The 23326-nt window shown below is 43.8% G+C and overlaps 1 protein-coding gene across 2 annotated transcripts; it reads right to left on the bottom strand.

Annotated features, from left to right (window-relative positions):
- Nucleotides 1-2672: 2672 nt before the first annotated feature.
- On the bottom strand, nt 2673-22849 carry LOC135516322 (arf-GAP with coiled-coil, ANK repeat and PH domain-containing protein 1-like). 2 transcript variants are annotated; one of them, XM_064940504.1, is made up of 23 exons: nt 22234-22849; nt 19589-19646; nt 17920-18039; nt 17678-17731; nt 17421-17479; nt 17068-17251; nt 16508-16552; nt 16235-16330; nt 13175-13249; nt 12541-12653; nt 12157-12208; nt 11852-11952; nt 11582-11693; nt 11252-11460; nt 11042-11111; nt 9760-9854; nt 6785-6981; nt 6180-6230; nt 5907-6085; nt 5692-5801; nt 5507-5617; nt 5367-5428; nt 2673-3469 (listed from the first exon to the last, which is right to left on the bottom strand). In XM_064940504.1, the coding sequence occupies exons 1-23, from the start codon at nt 22284-22286 to the stop codon at nt 3372-3374; spliced, it is 2304 nt and encodes a 767-aa protein (XP_064796576.1). In that variant the 5' UTR covers nt 22287-22849; the 3' UTR covers nt 2673-3371. The 2 variants fall into 2 exon arrangements, with proteins under 2 accessions (XP_064796576.1, XP_064796577.1); XM_064940505.1 differs by lacking the exon at nt 22234-22849 and adding an exon at nt 20865-21116.
- Nucleotides 22850-23326: the final 477 nt, after the last annotated feature.

Below are 23326 nucleotides of genomic sequence, written 5' to 3'. Positions count from 1 at the left end.
ATAGGCCTACATTAGATAATGTTAGGCTCACGGTTTAGTCATTTTAAGTAATATGTAATGAAATAGCAAAAAATAAAATATACATTTCAAAACTATTCTATTTGAAGTGCTGAATAGAAAGAAGAATAGTAAACTCGGCAAAAAAAAAGAAACGTCCCTTTCTCAGGACACTGTCTTTCAAAGATAATTCGTAAAAATCCAAATAACTTCACAGATCTTCATTGTAAAGGGTTTAAACACGGTTTCCCTTACAGACGGTAGGCAATTAAGGTCACAGTTATGAAGACTTAGGACACTAAAGATGCCTTTCTACTGACTCTGAAAAACACCAAAAGAAAGATGCCCAGCAATACATCCATACTGTGAGACGCCTAAGACAGTGCTACAGGGAGACAGGACGGACAGCTGATCGTCCTCGCAGTGGCAGACCATGTGTAACAACACCTGCACAGGATCGGTACATCCGAACATCACACCTGCGGGACAGGTACAGGATGGCAACAACTGCCTGAGTTACACCAGGAACGCACAATCCCTAAATCAGTGCTCAGACTGGAATGAGGGCTTGTAGGCCTGTTGTAAGGCAGGTCCTCACCAGACATCACCGGCAACAACGTCACCTATGGGCACAATCCTACCGCCGCAGGACCAGACAGGACTGGCAAAAAGTGCTCTTCACTGACGAGTCGCAGTTTTGTCTCACCAGGGGGATGGTCGGATTCGCGTTTATCGCCGAAAGAAAGAGCGCTACACCGAGGCTTGTACTCTGGAGTGGGATCGATTTGGAGGTAGAGGGTCCGTCATTGTCTGGGGTGGTGTGTCACAGCATCATCGGACTGAGCTTGTTGTCGTTGCAGGCAATCTCAACGATGTGCGTTACAGGGTAGACATCCTCCTCCCTCATGTGGTACCCTTCCTGCAGGTTCATCCTAACATGACCCTTCAGCATGACAATGCCACCAGCAATACAGCTTGTTCTGTGCATGATTTCCTGCAAGGCAGGAATGTCAGTGTTCTGCCATGGCCAGCGAAGAGCCCGGATCTCAATCCCATTGAGCACATCTGAGACCTGTTGGAGTGGAGGGTGAGAGCTAGGGCCATTCCCCCCAGAAATGTCAGGGAACTTGCAGGTGCCTTGGTGGAAGAGATGGGTAACATCTCACAGCAAGAACTGGCAAATCTGGTGCAGTCCATGAAGAGATGCACAGCAGTACTTAATGCAGCTGGTGGCCACACCAGATACTGACTGTTTCTTTTGATTTTGACCCCCCTTTTGTTCAGGGACATTTTGACCCCCCTTTTGTTCAGGGACATATCTGTTAGTCACATGTCTGTGGAACTTGTTCAGTTTATGTCTCAGTTGTTGAATCTTATGTTCTCACAAATATTTACACATGTTAAGTCTGCTGAAAATAAACACAGTTGACAGTGAGAGAATGTTTCTTTTTTTGCTGAGTTTATATTATTTGGCCAAAAGTATGTGGACACCTTTAGATAGAAAGTTTAGATAGAAAATATGTTTAATACAGTATTTGATTATAACTTGACATACACATTTTTTTGGGGAAACCATTTTTTATTTTTTATAATTTGTATCCAATGTCAGTTTGTGAGCATTTTGAGAAATATGTCAGTCCTATAGTGTTATTGTCCTTATACAGCATATGCAGGATGTGAATGATTTGGTGCAGTGAACAAGTACCCTTTTGAATTTGTTTGTTGTACTTAGTCAATTACAAATGTGCTTAGTTTTGAAACATGAGCCATTTTGATCATCTGTTTACATTTCTGTATTTAGTTGGGAAAATGTACCACACACTTGTGAAAATTGTACCAAATTCAATGAAATGTTCTTATATCTTATGGAAACTCAACTGCAATTCAGTTTTACTGTAAACTGCCAAAGTGTTCCATTGTGGCACATGTATTTGTGTAACTATAACCCATCTGTCTAAAATGAATATTGCAGAATCAACTCCCCTTTTACTGCAACACAATGTACAGGCAATTATGTAAGGTGCAATATGTATGTCCCTTTTGAAAAACGTACTACATTTAAGCCGATTGGCCACTCTTTTAGGGCTGCAGAATAAGCAGCGATGCTCCTCTGGTTGTAAACTCTGTGGATTTGGAAACTATAGGTGGTCCTGGGTAAAATGAACCCCGTTTACCGCAACACAATGTACAGGAAAATGATATCCAGTCAAAGACATAAGGACTGGTACACAAAACATAGTTAACACAAAAAGTAGTTGTCCACTTAGGCTTGAAAAAATAAACAAATGAATCACATTTGTACTTACACCCATGCAAACATGGCCGAAGACGTGACTTAAACAGGAACCAACTGCGTCAATTGTCAAGCTGCAGGGGACACAAATGAAAGGAATATTCGAGACCTTTCTCTATTAACCAATTAATTGTACATATGTTACGTTTTCAGTTTGTGAGTGTGTGATATGGGGGTATTTTTTTTTAGACATTTATAAAGAAAACCTTTTACATAGCAGCTTTGTTGACATTACCATGTTGATCTGAGCCTTGCTTTTGGCTGTCGCAGATACACCTCACCCCACTTCACTCGCTATTTCCGTCTACAGTCGACTTCGCTCGACTTACCGCTTAAACTCACCTAGTATATCTAGGTCCACTGAATGACTTTACACAGAAACGGAAATTAACTCGGGTATTTTAATTTTCCGCAAGAAACACATCTCTTGTACCTCACGCAGTCAATAGACCCCCCCCCCCAGAAAAAAACAACAACAACATGATATACAAAGAAACAACATCACATCCAAAATTATGAAGACAAGTACAAGAGCACATAACAGTTTTACCCTGTGCTTCAAACATATCCCTCCTTTTCTTTCTGTCACAACAGTACATTGAGGAGGATCGACAGAAAGCAACACAGCTATTAAAGTTGCATTTTTTTGTTCAACCGTAGTTGTGGGAAACTGAGCCTTATAGTCGAGTCAACGAGATGAGAATTGTGTCGGATGGCTCCGCTAGACTACGGTTAGCCAAATGAAATGAGGAAATAAGTCATTCAAATGGGAGGTTCTTACTGTATCAGCCGTCATTATTAGGCTGTACATCTTCTATCTCCTTCAACAAGTGTCTCATGTAGCCACTAAGCCGGAGTGTTCTCCTCTGGCAGCCAAACACAAAGACATTACTGTTGGATCGGAGCCGCTACTAAAGTAATCACCAGCTGAGCAATGACCTAACGCAGACGAGGTGGCCAGCAAATGTGTGTGTGTGTGTGTTTGTCTGTGTCGGCGTGTGTGTGTGTGTGTGACAACAACAAAGAAGAAAGGAAAACAGCATAACAACAGCATACAAAAAGAAACAGCTGTTGAGTAAGGTCAAGTTTTAAAGTCTGTGCTGCGACGTTTGAGTTTCTCCGGGTTGTTAGATGCCATGTGAGAGAAGTCCCTGAAGATGTCCTGGTACGTTTCATCACCTTAGAAAAACAAGACATAAGATGAAAATTCAGGAAAAGAGGATTTAGACATTTACAATTTGCCGACATTAGGCTACTGCTATAAAACACGCATGCATACACGCGGACGCACGCGCACACACACCTGTTTACCTGTAGCGCTGTAAGGAGGTGGCATCAAGGGACACACTGTGCAAGCAGCGCAGAGCAGGCAGTCGCCTCATTGGACGAACACAAAGGCTCACAAAACAACAACGAGAAAGCACTGCACATCAGAGACTGACAAGACAAATGAAGCATTTCCGAGTATAGACATTACATGAGCCTCACAACCTCAGTCCTCCAGAGCCAGACAAATGATTTGAGTTAGGATACTTCAAACCAGGATTTGAAATAGGGAGTTATTGTGACAGTACTGGAGTAAATAACTTGGAACAGACTTGGCAGACAGTTTGGCTATGGAGGAATGGATGGTCCACCCTCTTTCGCATACAACACCGCAAAAAATATTACAGCTCTACCCATCGAGAGTCCACTGTTCCAGCCCAAATTGGTTGTATCAGCTAGGCCTACTGGCTAGCTGATGGGCTCAGACCAGTGGTTCCCAAATGTTTAATCATGGTGCATTGTTCATTGTCCAGATAGACACAAACATGATTATAACAGCCACGACCCAGGCTTGACCAGCAGCCTAAGACTGGCCACAACAATAACCCACCAGCGGGCCCTAAGCCACTGTTTGGAAAACACTGAACTACAATGGACAGAGTGGCTCATTACTTTCTATACATCTTCATGTTCTCAGCACCAAGTTCTAATTCTCAAACAAAAGCCACGCTTAAACGGTGGCAGTGTGCATTTGAAACCGGTCAAACACAATAGTAACCACTTAGGTGTGACCACAGAGTCCGTTTGAAAAGGTTAAAGCAAGCCTGGGGGAACATACAGTTGTATAATGGAAAAACCCTCAAGTGAAAATACCATTGGTTCTTGGACTTATGCAAGGTGCATAAAATGTACATGATGAGACAACACTAACAATCAGATTCATTCTTTTTCAAGCAGCATCCTGTGCTATCATACAATACATTCACACATAAGTCCATATAGAACTCTACACTTATATATAGGTGTATAAATACATGTTAAACATGGCCAATGCCCAGTGCTATTATACACTGATCTACATTGAGCTTATATGGGCTGTAAAGTGCAGGATGACTAACGGCATTCATTCATTCTACATCAAAGTGCAACGTGGACTCTCTCGTGGTGTGCATACATAAACACTCCCTTTAAACGTCCCTCCTTCCTCTTCTATGGAATGTTCTCTCCTTTTCCCAGTTTTTCCCTTTAGTATTATATTCCCAAAATGGTTGCCTCTTCCAACATACAGAAATACTAGAGTATAGTAGCCTCTTGTCCATACATTTACCCTGTATTCGAGTTATCCCTCTACTCAAACTGCATTCACTCTACTCCCTCTTTGGAGATACAGCAAATGGTCCCTACCCAGTAACCCAGTTAACAACTCTCAGTTCCAGGAACGTTCCCCATATAAGTTACAAGAACGTTCCCCCTAACCTCTTATTTGTCCAGATTTCTTCTGACAGCACTCTAGGAAGGGTCCAGCAATGATTCCAGAAAGCAATCAAAACATAACTTGAACATCATGCTTGACTTTAATGTTTAAAAAAAATCTAATCTATTTTAATGTTATCTCACCTAGCCTACGCACCTCGGAGGTACCCCTCCTCCCTATCTGTTCTCTCCTCAATTACGATGCCAGTCCACCTCTCTCTACTCATTCTGCCCCCCTAGTGCCCATCCACTCAGTTGGTTCTTCAAGGCCTGAAGTCCCTTCCTGGTTTGGCCCATCCCACTCCCTGTCCCGCCCACACCCTGTCCCCCGAGTGACCTGATTGGCCAAAGGCTCCATCCATCTCCCGCATCTCCTTGTTCATCTTGGCAATTCGCAGCCTGTCAGGAGAAAGCAGAGTCGTGAGAAAATCAATCAACCCTTCTAGTGTCAACAAATCAACTGAAGTTTATACTCACAGGGTGACAATGTCAGCGTTGGCTGTCTCCACGGCGATAGTAATGGGGTCTTTCTGGTTGTTGTCTCTGGCGTTGTAGTCCGCCCCTCGCTTCAGGAACAGACACACAAGCCTGGGAGATGGGGACCAGGTTAGTGCATGTGTGTGTGCGTGCGTTTTGTGTGCGCATGTGTGTGTCCATCCTACCCAGTGTGTCCCAGTATAGTGGCGTGGTGTAGAGGTCCTCTCCTGTTGCTGTCTGCTGTGTTGACATTGGCACCGTTCTGTAGCAGGAACTCACACGCTGCCAAGGAGTTCTGGAGAGACGGGTCAGAGGGCAGGTGAGCATATACGCACAAACCGATACATTCACACAAACCTGCTTGCTCTCTTATAAACACTCTCTCTCTCGCTCTCCTTACCGCGGTGACGGCCTGTAGGAGTGGGGTGCTGGACTCCTCGGCTGTGTTGACCCAGTTGACGTCAGCTCCGTGGGCCAGGGCGTCGGCCATGACAGGGAAATGCTGCAGCGCTGCAGACCGATATAACAACGCCCCGGGATGAAGACCAGACAGGTCCTCCTCTTCGTCATCTTCATCATCTGTGGAGGGATGACAGGGGGTTTAGTGTGTGTGTGTGTGTGTGTGTGTGTGTGTGTGTGTGGGGTGGGCCGTCTCTGTGTGTGTTTGTGTCACCTTTGTGAATGCCCGTATTGTTCTCTTGGACAAGGTCACTCTGATTGAGCCCTGAGGGGAGAGAGAGCGTCACATGATATTCCTTCAGTATAGCAACAGGCCACAAGATGACAGGTTTATCCTGCTAACTATAACAATACACACACTACAACAATGTACCAAGCTTACCGCTTTTTACTGTGTCACCAGGTTTATGGATGATGTGTGTGTGTGTGTGTGTGTGTGTGAGTTTAGGTGCAGCGAGGCTTAACATTGTCAAATATTCAGACAAATTCCTTCCGAGCTTGATAAGTTGTGGAATTTCTGTCGTTGGTATCTATCCTCTTATCTACAGACACAAATAACACACAGCACCTGCATCGCTTACATTCCTGACCTGAACACACATTTGTACTGGATCAGGACTTATATCACTTCAACACCTACCAGTCCATCAGCAGACAGCGAAAAGAACAACAACATCTCTTTTATAGGAAGCAGAGATGCTATTGATTTGAATACCTGACCAGTTGTAATGTAATGCTTAACAAGGCCAGCCTGGTACAGGTCTGCTCGGTTTGGCCCTATAGTGCGAATCAGATGAGCTTGTATGTCCTGTCCAGTACCTGCGAGTCGTGGCAGGGTGGCCCGGGTGGGTTTGGGTTTGAGTGGGGGTCGTGACCCGGCTGGCCTCTCCTGGGTGTTAGCCCTGTTCCTCCGGGCGCTGGAGCGCCGCAGGGGAGCTTTACGTCCCGTCTCCGGGAGCTTCTGGATGAACTTCTTCTCCACGTACTTAGACCGAATCCACGTCTCCTTATCACCCCTGAGGGAGCAATAGAGAGAGAGAGAGAAAGATGGAGAAAGAGAGGGGGATAGCGAGATGGAGAACGAGAGAGATGGATAGATATAAAAAAAGGAAGGCAGATCATTAATGCAATTTGAGTAAAACAATATATCAAATCAAATTAATTTCATATACAGTAATGCACATTAACAAACCATCATATTATAACACAGCAATTCAGTTCAATTCAATTTGACAAGCCAGCCCTCCCTGTACTGTATTACAACATGGTCGACTGCATTCTACTTTACATCCAGAACACATACACAAAGCCATGCAGTTGCACAGCACATTTCTGGGGGACAGTTTAGTTACGACACAAACCACAGTCATTGTCATGTTACAGCACAAACCACAGCCGTCGTCATGTACCTGTGTCACTTCCTGTCTGGGGTGCAGCAGAAGAGAGGAAAAGAGGAAGTCAGATACAGTGCCTTCGGAAAGTGTTCAGACCCCTTAACTTTTCCAGATTTTGTTACTGCCTTATTCTAAAATAGATTTAACATATGGGGGTGGGGCTATCTACACTCAATACCCCATAATGTCAAAGCAAAAACAGGCTTTTAGAAATTTTGCCAAATTTAAAAAATAAATACTGAAATATAACATTTACATAAGTATTCAGACCCTTTACTCAGTACTTTGTTGAAGCACCTTAGGCACCGGTTACAGCCTTGAGTCTTCTTGGGTATGACGCTACAAGCTTGGCACACCTGTATTTGGTGAGTTTGTCCCATTCTTCTCTGCAGATCCTCTCAAGCTCTGTCAGGTTGGATGGGAAGCGTCGCTGCACAGCTAATTTCAAGTCTCTCCAGAGATGTTCGAAACGTGTCCTGAAGCCACTCCTGCATTGTCTCCTGCATTGTCTTGGCTGTGTGCATATGGTCCTTGTCCTGTTGGAAGGTGAACCTTCGCCCCAGTCTGAGGACCTGATCGCTTTGGAGCAGGTTTTCATCAAGGATCTCTCTGTGCTTTGCTCCGTTCATCTTTGCCTCAATCCTGACCAGTCTCAAAGTCCGTGCCGCTGAAAAACATCCCCACAGCATGATGCTGTCACCACCATGCTTCACTGTATGGATGGTGCCAGGTTTCCCCCAGGTGGGACACTTGGCATTCAGGCCAAAGAGTTTAATCTTGGTTTCATCAGACCAGAGAATCTTGTTTATCATGGTCTGAGAGTCCTTTAGGTGCCTTTTGGCAAACTCCAAGTGGGCTGCATGTGCCTTTTATTGAAGAGTGGCTTTCGTCTGGCCACTCTACCATAAAGGCCTGATATGTGGACTGCTGCCGAGAGTTGTCGTCCTTCTGGAAGGTTCTCCCAGCTCCACAGAGGGACACTGTCAGAGTGACCATTGGGTTCCTGGTCACCTCCCTGACAAAGACCCTTCTCCCCTGATTGCTCAGTTTGGCCAGGCAGCCAGCTCTAGGAAGAGTTGGTGGTTCCAAACTTCTTCAATTTAAGAGTGATGGAGATCACTGTGTTCTTGGGGACCTTCAATGCTGTAGAATGTTTTTGGTGCCCTTCCCCAGATCGGTGTTTCGAGACAATACTGTCTCTGAGCTTTCTGGACAATTCCTTCAACATCATGGCTTGGTTTTTGCGCTAACAGGCACTGTCAACTGTGGAAGCTTATATAGACAGGGCTCCCGAGTGGCGCAATGGTCTAAGGCACTGCATCTCAGTGGTAGAGGGGTCACTACAAACCCTGGTTCGATCCCAGGCCTGATTGGGAGTCCTATAGGGCGGCGCACAATTGGCCCAGTGTTGTCCGGGTTAGGGTTTGGCCGGGATAGGTCATTGTAAATAAGAATATGTTCTTAACTGACTTGCCTAGTTAGATAAAGGTTAAACAATATGTATTTTAATAATAATGTGCCTTTCCAAATCATATCCAATCAATTTAATTTATCACAACACTAATCAAGTTGTCGAATCATCTCAAGGATCATCAATGAAATAGGATGCACTTGAGCTCAATTTCGAGTTTCATAGCAAAGGGACTGAATAATTACATAAATAAGGTCTGTTTTTTATTTGTACTATATTTGCAAAAAAAAATCTAAAACCCTGTTTTTGCTTTGTCATTCATTATGAGCTATTGTGTGTAGATTGATGAGGTACACATTTATGTTATCCATTTTAAAATAAGGCTATAACGTAACAAAATGTGGAAAAAGTCAAGGTGTCTGAATACTTTCCTGCACTGTATAATACATAAGTCAGTGCCCGTCCTCACTAACAGCTGAATGGAAGCAAGCAGCAAAGGGGGAACCAACTCCATATTAATACCCATGATTTTGGAATGAGATGTTCGAATAGCAGGTGTCTACATACTTTTGGTCATGTAGTGTAAAAAATATAGAATGTTGGCATATTGAGCAAAGAAAAAGTATAGTTTACATTTTAGCAGTATGCATTTAAAGTGTAATAAGAAAAACTTGTAAAACATCTCCCTGCAGTTTCATGTTAATGACACCAGAAGGAGATGAAAGGGGTATTCTTATACCTGGGGATTCAACAGAACTTTTTATAATGTTTTGAAAGTTGCAGATAGAAATGCAAGGAATAGAACTACTTCACAGTATATAGACAATACAGAATCTTGTCTGGTCTACATATTTCTATCTGTAAGTTCTGTTCCATTATCCTTCAAAACCTGCAATGAAATCACACGGCAACGCTATTACATCTTGACTGTCTATGTGAGATTAATAAAAAGTGATGACTCATGAAAATGAGAGTGGGGAGTGAGATACCTTGGACTGGACGGGTGGGGTTTCTTGATGGTGATCTCATCAATTCGCCCCTCGTAGATCCTGTTGATGGCTGTGTTTCCCAACTCACACATCAACTACAGGACAGCAAGGCAGGGAGGATAAACACAAACGTCAGTTGTGTTTTTATTGAATAAAGAAAGTATATATATTTCTACATAGACTTTCAATACATTCTAAAATGCATGCACAGTCGTGGCCAAAAGTTTTGAGAATGACACAAATATACATTTTCACAAAGTCTTCTGCCTCAGTTTGTATGATGGCAATTTGCATATACTCCAGAATGTTATGGAGAGTGATCAGATGAATTGCAAAGTCCCTCTTCGCCATGCAAATGTACTGAATCCCCTAAAAACATTTCCACTGCATTTCAGCCCTGCCACAAAAGGACCAGCTGACATCATGTCAGTGATTCTCTTGTTAACACAGGTGTGAGTGTTGACGAGGACAAGGCTGGAGATCAATCTGTCATGCTGATTGAGTTCGAATAACAGACTGGAAGCTTCAAAAGGAGGGCGGTTCAATTGTTGTGAAGAAAGCTTCAGGGTGCCCAAGAAAGTACAGCAAGCACCAGGACCTTCTCCTAAAGTTGATTCAGCTGCGTGATCAGAGAACCACCAGTACAAAGCTTGCTCAGGAATGGCAGCAGGCAGGTGTGAGTGCATCTGCATGCACAGTAACGCAAAACCTTTGGGAGGATGGCCTGTTGTCAAGAAGGGCAGCAAAGAAGTCACTTCTCTCCAGGAAAAACATCAGGGACAGACTAATATTCTGGTAAAGGTACAGGGATTGGACTGTTTAGGACTGGGGTAAAGTCATTTTCTCTGATGAATCCCCTTTCCGATTGTTTGCTACATCCGGAAAAAATAAAACCACACAAATTCTGACAAACTCCAAGCATTGATTATGCAAGAATGGGCTGCCATCAGTCAGGATGTGGCCCAGAAGTTAATTGACAATATGCCAGGGCGGATTGCAGAGGTCTTGAAAAAGAAGGGTCAACACTGCAAATATTGACTCTTTGCATCAACTTCATGCAATTGTCAATAAAAGCCTTTGACACTTGTGAAATGCTTGTAATTATACTTCAGTATTCCATAGTAACATCTGACAAAAATATCTAAAGACACTTTGTGGAAATTAATATTTGTCATTCTCAAAACGTTTGGCCACGACTGTACAGTAACCCCCCTTGACATTAGTCTAGTAATGCTACATTATTGAGATGCATCCAAAGGTAGAGTAGTGGATGTATTCTTACCCGGACCAGCTCTGGTTCCCAGGAGTCCAGGGTGAGGGAGCGTACTTTGGAGAAATGGACACCCAGACTCCTGTCAGAAGTATAGAAGGTAGTTACATTTTAGTTTGTGTGTGTGTGTGTTTGCTTGAGTGTGTGTGTGTGTGTGTGTGTGTGTGTGTGTGTGTGTGTGTGTGTGTGTGTGTGTGTGTGTGTGTGTGTGTGTGTGTGTACCTGTGTATCCCTGAGCAGACGATGCAGAGGGTGATCCCCAGGTTGATAGAGGCCCAGTCTGGACCGGGCTCTCCACAGTCGCAGCACTGCATGTTCCCCGGAATGGCCTGGACCTCCTCCAGAGCCTCGCGGCCCCCTGTCTTCTCCTGCTCCCCACACAGCCCTCCTCCTCCTGGGCTGCCTCCCGACACAGAGCTGCAATGCTCCCTCTGTGTGAGAGAAAGAGCGAGAGATGTACACACACAAACAAACTTTGTGTAGACAATGACCTACAAACCTGCTTCTGAAACACATTTGTTCAGAATGAATAACGTTTGTATGTTTTCTCACGGGACAGTGTGGGTCTTCTCTGCGTTCCTGGAAGGCTGAAGCTATGCTGTTTTGGACAGCACTGATCCAGCCCTGCTGCTGGCGCTCGGAGTCTGCCTGTAACAGACAGCTCCTACACACACACACAAAATCACTATGTTAACACTAAACAAATACCCTAAACAAATATCTAAAGCAACATCAACACACACATCCCTACTTTCCCTGTGTATACCCCCCCACACACACACACACACACACACACACGCACACACACAGCTGTAGACTCACTTGGATGGAGAGACCACCTCAAAGCAGAATCGTCTCTCGTTGTCAACGCAGACCTTCACTGTACAAAGACGCAGATCCTCAATCACTACTGTGGGCTGATCCTGAGAGAAAGAAGGACACGGTCAGGCTATGTGTGTGTGTGTGTGTGTGTGTGTGTGTGTGTGTGTGTGTGTGTGTGTGTGTGTGTGTGTGTGTGTGTGTGTGTGTGTGGGTGGGTGTGTGTGAACGTCATTAACGTTGTCTCTGCATGGATTGCTATAAAAAAATGCATTGAAAAGTAAAAGCAGTGGCTTTCAAAAATGCACCTTGAATTTCTTCTGATAGACCAGTTGATTTTTCTGAATGGAGAACCAGCGCCTACCGTCGTGAGACAGGAGATCAAACGGAGATGAGAATAAAAATGCAATCACTAGATATATCATGATTCTACCCATCACCTTCCTAGCAGTGGAGGATGCTGAGGGGAGGCCGGCTCATATTAATGCCTTGAATAGAGTCAATAGAATGGTATCAAACGTGGTTCTATGTGGTTGACACCATTCCAGCCCTTTCTATAAGCCACCCCCCCCTCAGCAGCCTCCTCTGCTTCCTAGGCTATAGCCTTTAAATATCAGTGAGAGAGAGAAAGGCAGAGAAAGAGAGAGAGAGAACAACATGCAGTAGAGAGAATGTGTGGTGGGGTAACATACCTGCTCCAGGTCTTGAAGGCATTGCTAGCTCTCTTATACAGGTAGCCCTCCATGGCGATACCGTTGGCGGCATCAGCACAGAAATCCATTAAGGAGTTATCATAGGACACATCCTGCCAACATAACATAAACACAACCATAAACATTACTGTAGGGAAAGGGATGTTAGTAAATATCATTGTCTTGCAGTGATGCCAGTAGACCACCAAGCTATGTCGAAAAGGAAGTGACGACGTCATCAGGTTTGACGAGCTGTATCTTCACAGGTTGGAGACTTCTAGCACAGATAGTATATGTTCTGAACAAAGTGAACTACATTTTGTAGACTTACCCTTTGCAAAAACAAAATTACATTGTTAGATGCATTACAAAGGAGAATTGCCCACACTCATTTCACAGAGGTGGCATTCCCGAAGGGAAATATGCAGATGCATGCTAGAACGCACCAATTGGATCGCGCTAGCTCGTGTTTGGCTCTGCCCACCTCCTTGCTTGTTCTGCCCTCATTTGTTCCCATTGAAAACGACAGGTTGTGGTCTGTCTTGGTTTAGTTACAAAACACATTTGCTTCTAGTGTAATAACACGGCAGCCAACTTGGTGGCCTGTGTTTAGTTTGGATCCAGCAGTGTTCACCTTTTTCTTAATGGCCTCATGTCTCTGTTCCATGTCTCTCTTCTCCCTGGCGGAATTCAACACTAGTTGAGTGTGCTGTGTATGAGAATAAAAAAAGAGAGAGAGTCGGGCACAAAAAATTTGATTAAAAAAAAAAACACAGAATACAATATGTTTCAAATGATGCACATTATCCTATATCACACACGGCAGTGCAGCATGATAGGCCAGGGAAACAAAATATAGAGAATAATGTACACAGTATACTGGAACAGTGTATGTTTCTTTTTGTAGTTTTAGAGATTAATGTAGAAACTGTTGAGGAAAATCAGGCTTGGGATTAAGGACTTGTGGCTTGGACAGCTTTTAGCTAGATGTCAGGGAGTCCATCACTACAGACGTCGTCCTCTTGGTGAAACAGGAAGGAGGAAGTGCTGAACCTGTCCCAAATCCCTGTTTCTGCATGGAGGATCGAGGAAAAACCTCAAGCAGCTTCCTATAGTAGCTTTACTTTCTCCCTCTCTCACTAAGGTTTCAGGACTCCCTAAATATTTCTCAGATTATTACCAATCCCACAAGGTATGACTCCAAACATCGACAAAAGGCTACTCTCCTTGATGTTATCCTCACAAATAATCCTGACAGGTATCAGACTGGTGTTTTCTGTAATGACCTTAGTGATCACTGTTTTACAGCCTGTGTTCGTAATGGCTGCTCAGTGAAACGATCTGTCATGATGTGTCATAGACGCTTGCTAAAAAACTTTAATGAGCAAGACTTCCTTCATGACCTGGCCTCTGTAAATTGGTAAAGAACCAGCTTGATCCCCTCTGTCGAAGACACTTGGACAATCTTTTTTAATATTTTCAGTGGTATTATTAACAAACATGCCCCCATAAAGATAATGATAATTAAAAACAGGTTCAGCCCCGGGTTCGACCATGATCTGGCAGAGTTACTCCACCTCAAGAATTCCATTTGGTGAAAGGCTCGGCAAACGCATACTCTCGTTCAGGCAAATGAGAAATAAGTGCATTTAGGCTATCCGGAAGGCCAAAGTTAGTTACTTTAAGGAGCAGTTCTCTCTCTGTGGGTCTAACCCCAAGACGTCCTAGAAAACGGTTAAAGACCTGATGAATAAACCCTCCTCCTCACAGCTTTCCCTTCATGTTGATGATGTGGTTGTTACTGACAAGGAGCACATGGCTGAGCTCTTTAATCACCACTTCATTAAGTCGAGATTCCTATTTGACTCCGCCATGCCTCGTTGCCCGTCCAACTTTTTCTCATCTCCCACCCCTTTCATTGCGAATAGCCCTGATGATTTGCTCCTGCCCCACTACAAAGTTTCTCCTTGCAGGCAGTCACTGAGTCTGAGGTGCTAAAGGAGCTCCTTACACGTGACCCCCAAAAAACATCTGGGTCATATGATTTAGATTGTAGCCCCTATAATCGCTAAGCATATCTCTAACCTTTTAAGCCTGTCTCTCCTCTCTGGGGAGGTTCCCATTGCTTGGAAGGCAGCCATGGTGTGTATTTTATTTAAAGGGGGAGATCAAGCTGATCCTAACTGTTAAAGGCCAATTTCTATTTTGCCCTGTTTATCAAAAGTGTTGGAAAAACTTGTCAATAATCAACTGACTGGCTTTCTTAATGTCTATAGTATTCTCTCTGGTATGCAATCTGGTTTCTGCTCAGGTTATGGATGATGTCACCATTGCCCTTGATTCAAAGCAATGTTGTTCTGCTATTTTTATTGACTTGGCCAAAGCTTTTGATCCGGTAGACCATTCAATTCTTGTGGGCCGGTTAAGGAGCATTGGTGTCTCTGAGGGGTCTTTGGCCTGGTTTGCTAACTACCTCTCTCAAAGAGTGCAGTGCATTAAGTCAGAACATCTGCTGTCTCAGCCACTGCCCATCACCAAAGGAGTACCCCAAGGCTCAATCCTAGGCCCCACGCTCTTGATTTACATCAACAACATAGCTTCCTACTGCCTGAGCTATCTCATCCATTTATATGCAGATGATACAGTCTTGTACTCAGCTGGCCCCTCCCCGAATTTTGTGTTACACCCCAGCTGCCAAACTAACCCTGATTCAGATGACCATCCTATCCATGCTAGATTACGGAGACGTAATTTATAGATCGGCAGGTAAGGGTGCTCTTGAGCAAATAGATGTTCTTTACCATTCAGCCATCAGACTTGCCATCAATGCTCATTATAGGACACATCACTGCACTTTATACTCCTCTGTAAACTGGTCATCTTTGTAAAAATAATAATAATAATAAAATAAAAATATATTTATATCAGTCAATCCAGCAGTCTTCAAGCACCTTCTGCAGGTATTTTATTTTTTACATTTTCTTGCCCTCTTGTTCTTTCTCCCTTTCATTCTGCCTCTCACTCTTTTGCCATTTCCTGTAACAGCAGGAAGAGTTAAAACAGTCTTTGTGGCCTTAATGCTCCAGTGAAAGGTAACTTGCTTTCCGGTTTCAAGCTTCTCTCTGACTAACCTTCCTGTTAGTTTTAGTCTACTGTTGACTTCAGGTCTAGAGCTCCATGCATGGCAGCTCTTCCAGTTATGCTAAAGTGCTATTCCAGCGTGGCACTAACGTTACTGTTTGACTAGATGAAAACACGCATGCACGGGCTCTCTCTCACACACACACACACACACATGAACGCATGCAAGCACAAACTTTCTCAGTCATGTGAAATGTTTCCTGTTGACGGTGCCCACATGGTTTCCTGTCACGATGAGAGGGACGTCACCTTGTGACTTCCTCATCCCTCTGGAGCTCATTGCTAGGACTCGTGTGCTAATTAATCAATGGAATCGACTATTAGAATAAACCTTTTCCACCGTCCATCTAAGAGGAGATCAATTCATCCCCCTCTTCTCTTCCACTCACTCTCATAAACTATTTTTACCCAACTCTCTCTCCCTCGCTGTGTTCCCTAATTTCAAAATCTGGACAATGTACTTGAACAGATCTCTTCCTCCATCTATGAATTTGGTTCCTGCAACACACTTACCTCCCGCCCTCCCTCTCATTCCTTCACATGTTCTTGTTACCTCTTCACTCAGGGTGCGGCGGTAGTCGTCCAGCTCCGAGAGGGACTGGTGACCTTGCTGGAAGAACTGGGACTGGGCATCCATCATAGACACCATCTGACAAAAGAACACAGTGCAAAGCATTGTCATACAACCAACTACATGCTAAACAATACATGCAAGCATAAAGAGAACTCAACAACTGCTCAAGTAAACAAATGATTAGACACCCACATGTGAGCTTAACCATGCAACATTTTACAACACTCCCAACGATAACATGACGAAACTCACCGCCATCAGGATGTCGGTCTTCTTCTTGGCCTCGATGACATTGATCTAGGAGAGTTTGTGAACAGGAGGGAACAGAACATGGGTGTGGTTATGACTGCAGCTAGTACGAACCTCTGGGTATTAATAGTGACCAGCCTGCTACAGGGAAACCCTCAGGCAATGCTGTTATCATTCACCACAGCAAAACACATGTCCCTAAACATAGGTGCCGTTGCATATTTTATGAATTATTTTGTTAGAAATATGGCCTGGTCCTGACGTCTGTTATGTGTAAAAGATCTAGCATTCTGTTTGAGGCCTTTGAGTAGTGTCCATGTTCTCAAAAAGCCAGCCAGCTGTGGAATGAGAAAGACTCCAGTCTAGAACTGATCGTTTCAATACTGGCCTGTAATGAAATTTAAAGCAAACCACTCAAAATCAATTCAAAGTCAAACTAACATGCTAAAAATGCATTTGGGGGAGTCAATTAAAGCATGTTTCTACAGCCATGCCAGTGTGTATGCACAGGCAAACACTCACCCCTCCATCTCCCTCAATCCATCCACCTTGGATGCCCTCACCTGCAGTACGTAGTCGAGGGCTCCGGATCGGAAGGTCTTGCGGGCGTTGAGGAGGGCATGGCTGACCTCTTCTACCTCGTGCTGTTTTCCCCGGGGGGCCTGAGCGTTCCTCCCCAATGCTGCCTCCAGACTCTCACTACCCCGCTCAAACTCCTTACGCACATCCTTGAACCGACGCACGTCCCTGGGAGAAGGGAAGGGGGAGCGGGAGGGAGGGATAAGACATAACTGAATGCTAGGGAGTGGCCCTTTCAGACCAGAGGTGGGTGGGACTGGAATAGTTGTGAAAGCAGTGTATGGTAGTAGTTTGGGCAAAGAGGACTGAATGAGAAAGGAGTGCCAGACTCACTCACTCTTTCACAAAACTCAGCAACTTCAACTTCACCGACTTCTGTGTGCTTTCAATCACTTCCTATGAGAAAAAGAGTGTGAAAGGAGAGAGAGCGAGAGCGAGAGAAAGAGACAAGAGAAAGAAAGTGAGAGGCAGAGAAAGAGAGAGACAAAGAAAGAGAAAGAGAGAGAGCTACTCAAGACACCTGACATGTAATAGTGGTTGCTACAGTAACTAATGTTGAAAGCTAGCGATGCACAATAGAGGAGTCCAACTCACCCCCTGAGCTTCCAGAATCACTGCCAGCTTCTTGGAGAATTTCTCCAAACACTCCTGGATGAGAAAAGAACATTGAATTAGTCAGTTTAACTTTTTTTTCTATGACTGAAAACAATAGAACGGAAATTTCACTTCCCTTCATTATAATTTACTATGAGTAATATGACCTGTACAGTTAGGTTCCTTCTACAATGATTCCAAATCAGTGCTTAGTGTATTACCCAGAATCTCTATAGACTCACCCCCATCATGTTGTCCCCAGAACAGTGGTGGCCCAGCTCTTTGAGCCCTGTGACAAAGCTCTTGCTGGTCTGACAGTAGGCCCTGCCAGCCTCTAGCATGGAGTGGCACTGCTTCACCAGCTACACAACACAACAACAGGTGTCAAGGCACAACACAACATGGATACTACGTACACAATGCTAAATGAGATGACATAGCACTACCAACCAATATGATCACTGTTCAGACACAGAATAGGTTGAGACTGAAAATATTTGGCATGGGTCCCCAGATCCTCAAAAGGTTCTACAGCTGCACCATCGAGAGTATCCTGACCGGTTGCATCACCGCCTGGTATGACAACTGCTCGGCATCTGAGCGTAAGGCGCTACAGAGGGTAGTGTGAACGACCCAGTACATCACTGGGGCCAAGCTTCCTGCCATCCAGGACCTATATAATAGGCGGTGTCAGAGGTAAGCCCATAAAATTGTCAGAGACTGTTTTTTCTGCTACCGCACGGCAAGCAGTACCGGAGCGCCAAGTCTAAGGCTCCTCAACAGCTTCTACCCCCAAGCCATAAGACTGTTGAACAATTCATAAAATCGCCACCGGACAATTTACACTGAACCCCCCAACCCCCCCTCCCTTTTGTACACTGCTGCTACTCGGTGGTTGTTTGTTACCTATGCATGGTCACTTCGCCCCCAGCTACATGTACAGATTACCTCAACTGGCCTGTACCCCCGCACACTGACTCGGTACCGGTGCCCCCTGTATATAGCCTCGTTATTGTGTTAAATTTTCTTATTAGTTTTTACTTTAGCCTACTTGGTAAATATTTTCTTCTTCTTGAACTGCACTGTTGGTTAAGGGCTTGTAAGTAAGCATTTCCCGGTAAAGTCTACACTTGACCAAAGTATGCATCTGAAAATGTTATGCGCACCAAACCCTTTAGGGAATTAGGAATATCAATTGATTGAAAGGAGAGTGTGATCAAGTTACATTTTCATCTGGTGACAATAGAGTGGGGAAGCAGCACTAAAGTTAATTCCCTACAACGCAGGTAAAACACCACCATGTCTCTCTCAGTTTATAGTCAATATTCAGAGAAAAGGGATGTTCACAAAACAGACCCAGTCCAACTACTATCTACACTCTACTGTGTGGATGGCTGGGCATGTTTATACTGTAGAAGTGGTGTTATGCTCATATCGAGAGCTTTGATACTTGGAGCAAAAATTTGGGAGATGTGTGTGTCTTGTTCTTCTATCCTTGTGGGGGACCTGAAATCCCCAAAAGACCCCACAAGGATAGTAAAACAAGATAATTTCTCCCTTGTGGGGACATTTCCACCATCCCCATGAGGACAAAGGCTTTTTTAAGCTCAGGGGTTAGGTATTGTGGCAGCAAGTAGCCTAGTGGTTAGAGTGTTGGACTAGTAACCAAAAGGTTGCAAGACCGAATCACTGAGCTGACAAGGTAAATATCTGTCCTTCTGCCCCTGAACAAGGCAGTTAACCCACTGTTCCTAGGACGTCATTGAAAATAAGAATATGTTCTTAACTGACATTCCTAGTTAAATAAAAGGCTTAAGGAAAAAAGGATTTAGAATGGAAATCAATTTTAGGTCCCCATGAGGACAGAAAAAGAAGTGTGTATGAGTGTGTGTGTGTTTCACTGTCGCTCACCTTCTCTAATCGCGTTTCCAATTCACAGACATCTCCTTCCACCACCTCAATGGCGGCCCTGGATGAAACATAGACATATACATCGCCACATCACTTCGGCAGAAGGTATTTTCCCATGCATCCACACCCTGCTTGAGCAATACCATACTGGTCTGATTGTTGAACTTGTGGCACAATGTTAGTATATCTACAGTAAAAAGGTCTGTGGCTCCAATACATCTTTTGGGCTGTAACATCAGACGTCATGAGAGTTCAAGCAGTACACTTGATGCTTCACATGGGATCTAGTATACATGGTTAAAGCCTGTAAGAAGGCCAGTGGAAGGAGATTGTGGCTGTTGTGACTGTTTGTCTATGAGTCAGTATCTCCTCTCCTCTGTCTGTCTTTCACATCGACAGCCTTACAGTGTGGTTTCCGCTGCCTTCCACTAAAGACAGAGTGATACTGAGAGAGAAAAAAGACAAAAAGAGAGAGAAGGAGATGCTGAGAAACAGAGTTACGACAGAGAGAGAGAGAGAAATGGAACAGACAGTGCCTGTTTGTCTGCCGGCGGTGAAGTAGAGACAGTGGCTGCAGGTCTGACTCGGTCAGCTCAGTATCATTCATATTTAAATCGCCTAGCCCAGCGTGACAGGGGTACCAATACAAACAGGTTTGGTGGAAAATATAATTGATGAGGTTGGAACAAAGCCTGTGTCATTACACACAAACACATTGTAATCATTACTCTGTGTGTGTGTGTGTTCACGCCTGTGTTTGTATGGTGATAAAAAGGAATGCATATCTGTGTGTGTGAACGTGCATGAGTAAGTGAGCCTGAGAGAGAGAGCGAGACCAAGTTTCTGCAATGATCCACCCCCAAAAAATACACTTCCTGCCTCCTATTTATCACCTCAGTATCTCTCACCTCCTGTTCCACTCCACAACCCCAGCCCACCCCCATGATTACCTAGCAACAGGAGGCAGTGGTTTGACGTGCTACCCCAAGTACTCGGCCTCTATGTCTGTATGTGTACTGTAGTAGCCTCTCGCTTTTCCTCTTTCAATGCCTCTTTCCTGAGAAGTCCCTCTCTCTTCGATCCTTCTTTCACTGATATGTCTCTCGGTCTCTTTTCTTCTCTTTCAAAGCCTGTTTTCTCTTGACATCACCCTCTACTCCCTTTCACACTAGCTGTGTGTGTGTGTGTGTGTGTGTGTGTGTGTGTGTGTGTGTGTGTGTGTGTGTGTGTGTGTGTGTGTGTGTGTGTGTGTGTGTCTGTCTGTCTGAAGGCCTACCTCTGGCACATTCAGTTCAAACTACATCTAAAACCTTCTCCCTCTCGCTGTTCTTGGTCAAACACGAGACCTCACCGCTGCAACTTGCACCACTGACTGCCACAGCAAGTCAAACTTTCCAACACTGTGTGCCTCCCAGATAGACCATGAGCCAAGAAAGAGGGAGGAGAGAGAGAGATAGATGGGGAGGAAGGGAGGAGAGAGGAAGAGAGAGATTTAGGAGGTCTTTCACCACTTACAAGGTTCATCAAACAAGAATTAAGAAATGATAAAACAGCAAAGACAAAGAGACAGAGAAAGGGAGAAAGAGAGAGAAGTTTATTACCACAGTTACTCCTGATCTCCCAGACAAAAAAGGGAGGCAAAACACACCCAATGCAACAAAACTCTTTTATTAGCTACTTTCAAACCCAACACAAAATCCAATTCCTTTTGGCTTCAAATTGTGTTCCTTTTAGAGTTTAAATTTAAAAAATATATATTGACTCTCAAAGAGATTATTAAGCCAAGCAGAACTCCAAGGTCGGTGTGTTTCGCACATTGACTTACAACCTCGGCTTGCAACCATCTTGGTCACATATGACCTGGAATGTTGATTTGATAGCACCAGTGCACCGAATGGCAAAATTATATTTGTGCCATTGGGCGCAAACACATTTGTTATGTTTGTGTTGTATGTCCGGTGCAGCCGTTGTTACATTTGTATCATATTTGTTTAAACTAACATTTTAAAGTGGAGACCACCAGTGCTACCAATGAAAAGGTTAATATAGAGCTCTGCTTACAACAATCAACAAAGTTGTATAAATTCACTATTTTATTCCGACACACAAAGCCAGCCCCATTAATGAGAAAAGGTAGTGTCTCGCCCCTCATGTCAATACCCAGACTCATTTCATTCATCGCAGTGACAAGTCTGGCCCCAAGAGACATGGCCCCAAACCATCTGCAGGACTGACACTGTAATTTGACAAGTGCATCCTCTGGTTGTGCTGATTCAACTAGAATGGTGACACACTGCCAATACTCAGCATCTATTGACATTGCACAGGTAACTTTGAGCCAAAACATTTGTAGCACTACTCTATATCCTCACTGTTAAGGGAGGATGCCCTGTGTGTACATGTAACCGTTTTGAAACGATCTAAATAATTGACTGCAAAAACATACAGTAGGCCTACATAGGCTACCCTTGAATACATCTGTAATTTGCCGGCAGTAAGTAGGCTACATACATTTATGCAGCATTTACAAATTAGCTCTCACTTAGCAATGCTAATAATGTGACTGAATGAATAATGCCTGTAGTTTATGTAAGCTGTTGCCCCAAGTCATTAAAAAGATTATTCAAGGGTTAATCATGACATACCTGAATCGGGGGGAGTCTTTGAGACACTCTTCAAAATCCAGTTTGACAGTCATCCTTCGGTTTTGACACAAATTACAACAATAACACAACCGTAACTATTTCTATTGATGTTGAATGTGACATGGGAGAGAGTGCTTGAGAAAATAGATTAGCTCCTTTTGGCGACGTTGTCCCCCAACAAGCAATACTTCAAATATAATATTTACATATTGAACGTATATTGCATTGTTTTTTAGGTTTTTCAATAAATAACTTGTGTTGTCTTGAATTCTATTCTTCTCGACATTAAATCATGACATTAGGTATCAGTGAATCGCGCCTTGCACTTCTTGGAACAACGGGTTATTACGTTTTGATTAGAATAACTTAGTAACCAAATAACTGCAATCGATGAATTTGTTATAGGTCAGTTGTTCCACTTCGCTCTTGCTCTCGTGCGCTCTTGAGTCAGGAAAATGAAGAAAAAAAATCCCAATAGTTTCTCGACAGTTCAGATTCTTTCACCGTAAAAAATCCAACATCAATAAAATAATTGTAAACATACAGCATTTCCCTCGAGGACCCTGGGTGACTAGACTGGCACACTAACGAAAAAAATATCTCGATCTCTCTCGCTTGATGCCTTGGTCCTCCCCCTCACACTATTTCCGGGTATGCAAGTGCCATTGCACTAACCTAACAGCAAAAAAAAAAAAACAGTTCTTGCAGTGTTGTGGTGGTAGGGAAGTTATTCAAAAGAAGGGGGTATGATTAAATAGGCTAGAAATTGCAATTTTGGAGTTAAAATAAGTCGAATATTAGGCTTACATTCATTCTAAGAGGCACTGATTATAACCATGTGGTTGCATCAATTTTTAGTCGTATTCATAGTTAGCCTAGGCAGCTGATAGTGGGTGGTAATACACTCGTGTCACCCGTCTACTGGCTAAATTAAGTATCCTCTATTCAGGCTGCAAATATATCATTTTACTGCTTAAAAAGCTGCTTGAAACATTCGTGCCGACGGGAAAAAAAAACAAGAATATGTTTAGGCCTACTGTTTAATAAAGCACAATTTTCGGAAAATCAGAAAATTGTGTTGGAATATTGTGTG

Source organism: Oncorhynchus masou, chromosome 27 (assembly GCF_036934945.1).
Source record: "Oncorhynchus masou masou isolate Uvic2021 chromosome 27, UVic_Omas_1.1, whole genome shotgun sequence".
Taxonomy (NCBI): Eukaryota; Metazoa; Chordata; class Actinopteri; order Salmoniformes; family Salmonidae; genus Oncorhynchus; species Oncorhynchus masou.
This window is presented reverse-complemented; position numbering and strand designations above follow the sequence as displayed.

What these genes read in the sequence shown, in the direction of transcription:
- LOC135516322 (XM_064940504.1), bottom strand. Translation starts at nt 22,286, where the DNA reads ATGACTGTCAAACTGGATTTTGAAGAGTGTCTCAAAGACTCCCCCCGA. An exon ending in GTCTGCTCAGGGATACACAG is followed by an intron (nt 11,112 to 11,251) that starts GTACACACACAC and finishes TACTTCTGACAG; the next exon opens with GAGTCTGGGTGTCCATTTCT. An exon ending in ACTATACTGGGACACACTGG is followed by an intron (nt 5,618 to 5,691) that starts GTAGGATGGACA and finishes CCCATCTCCCAG; the next exon opens with GCTTGTGTGTCTGTTCCTGA.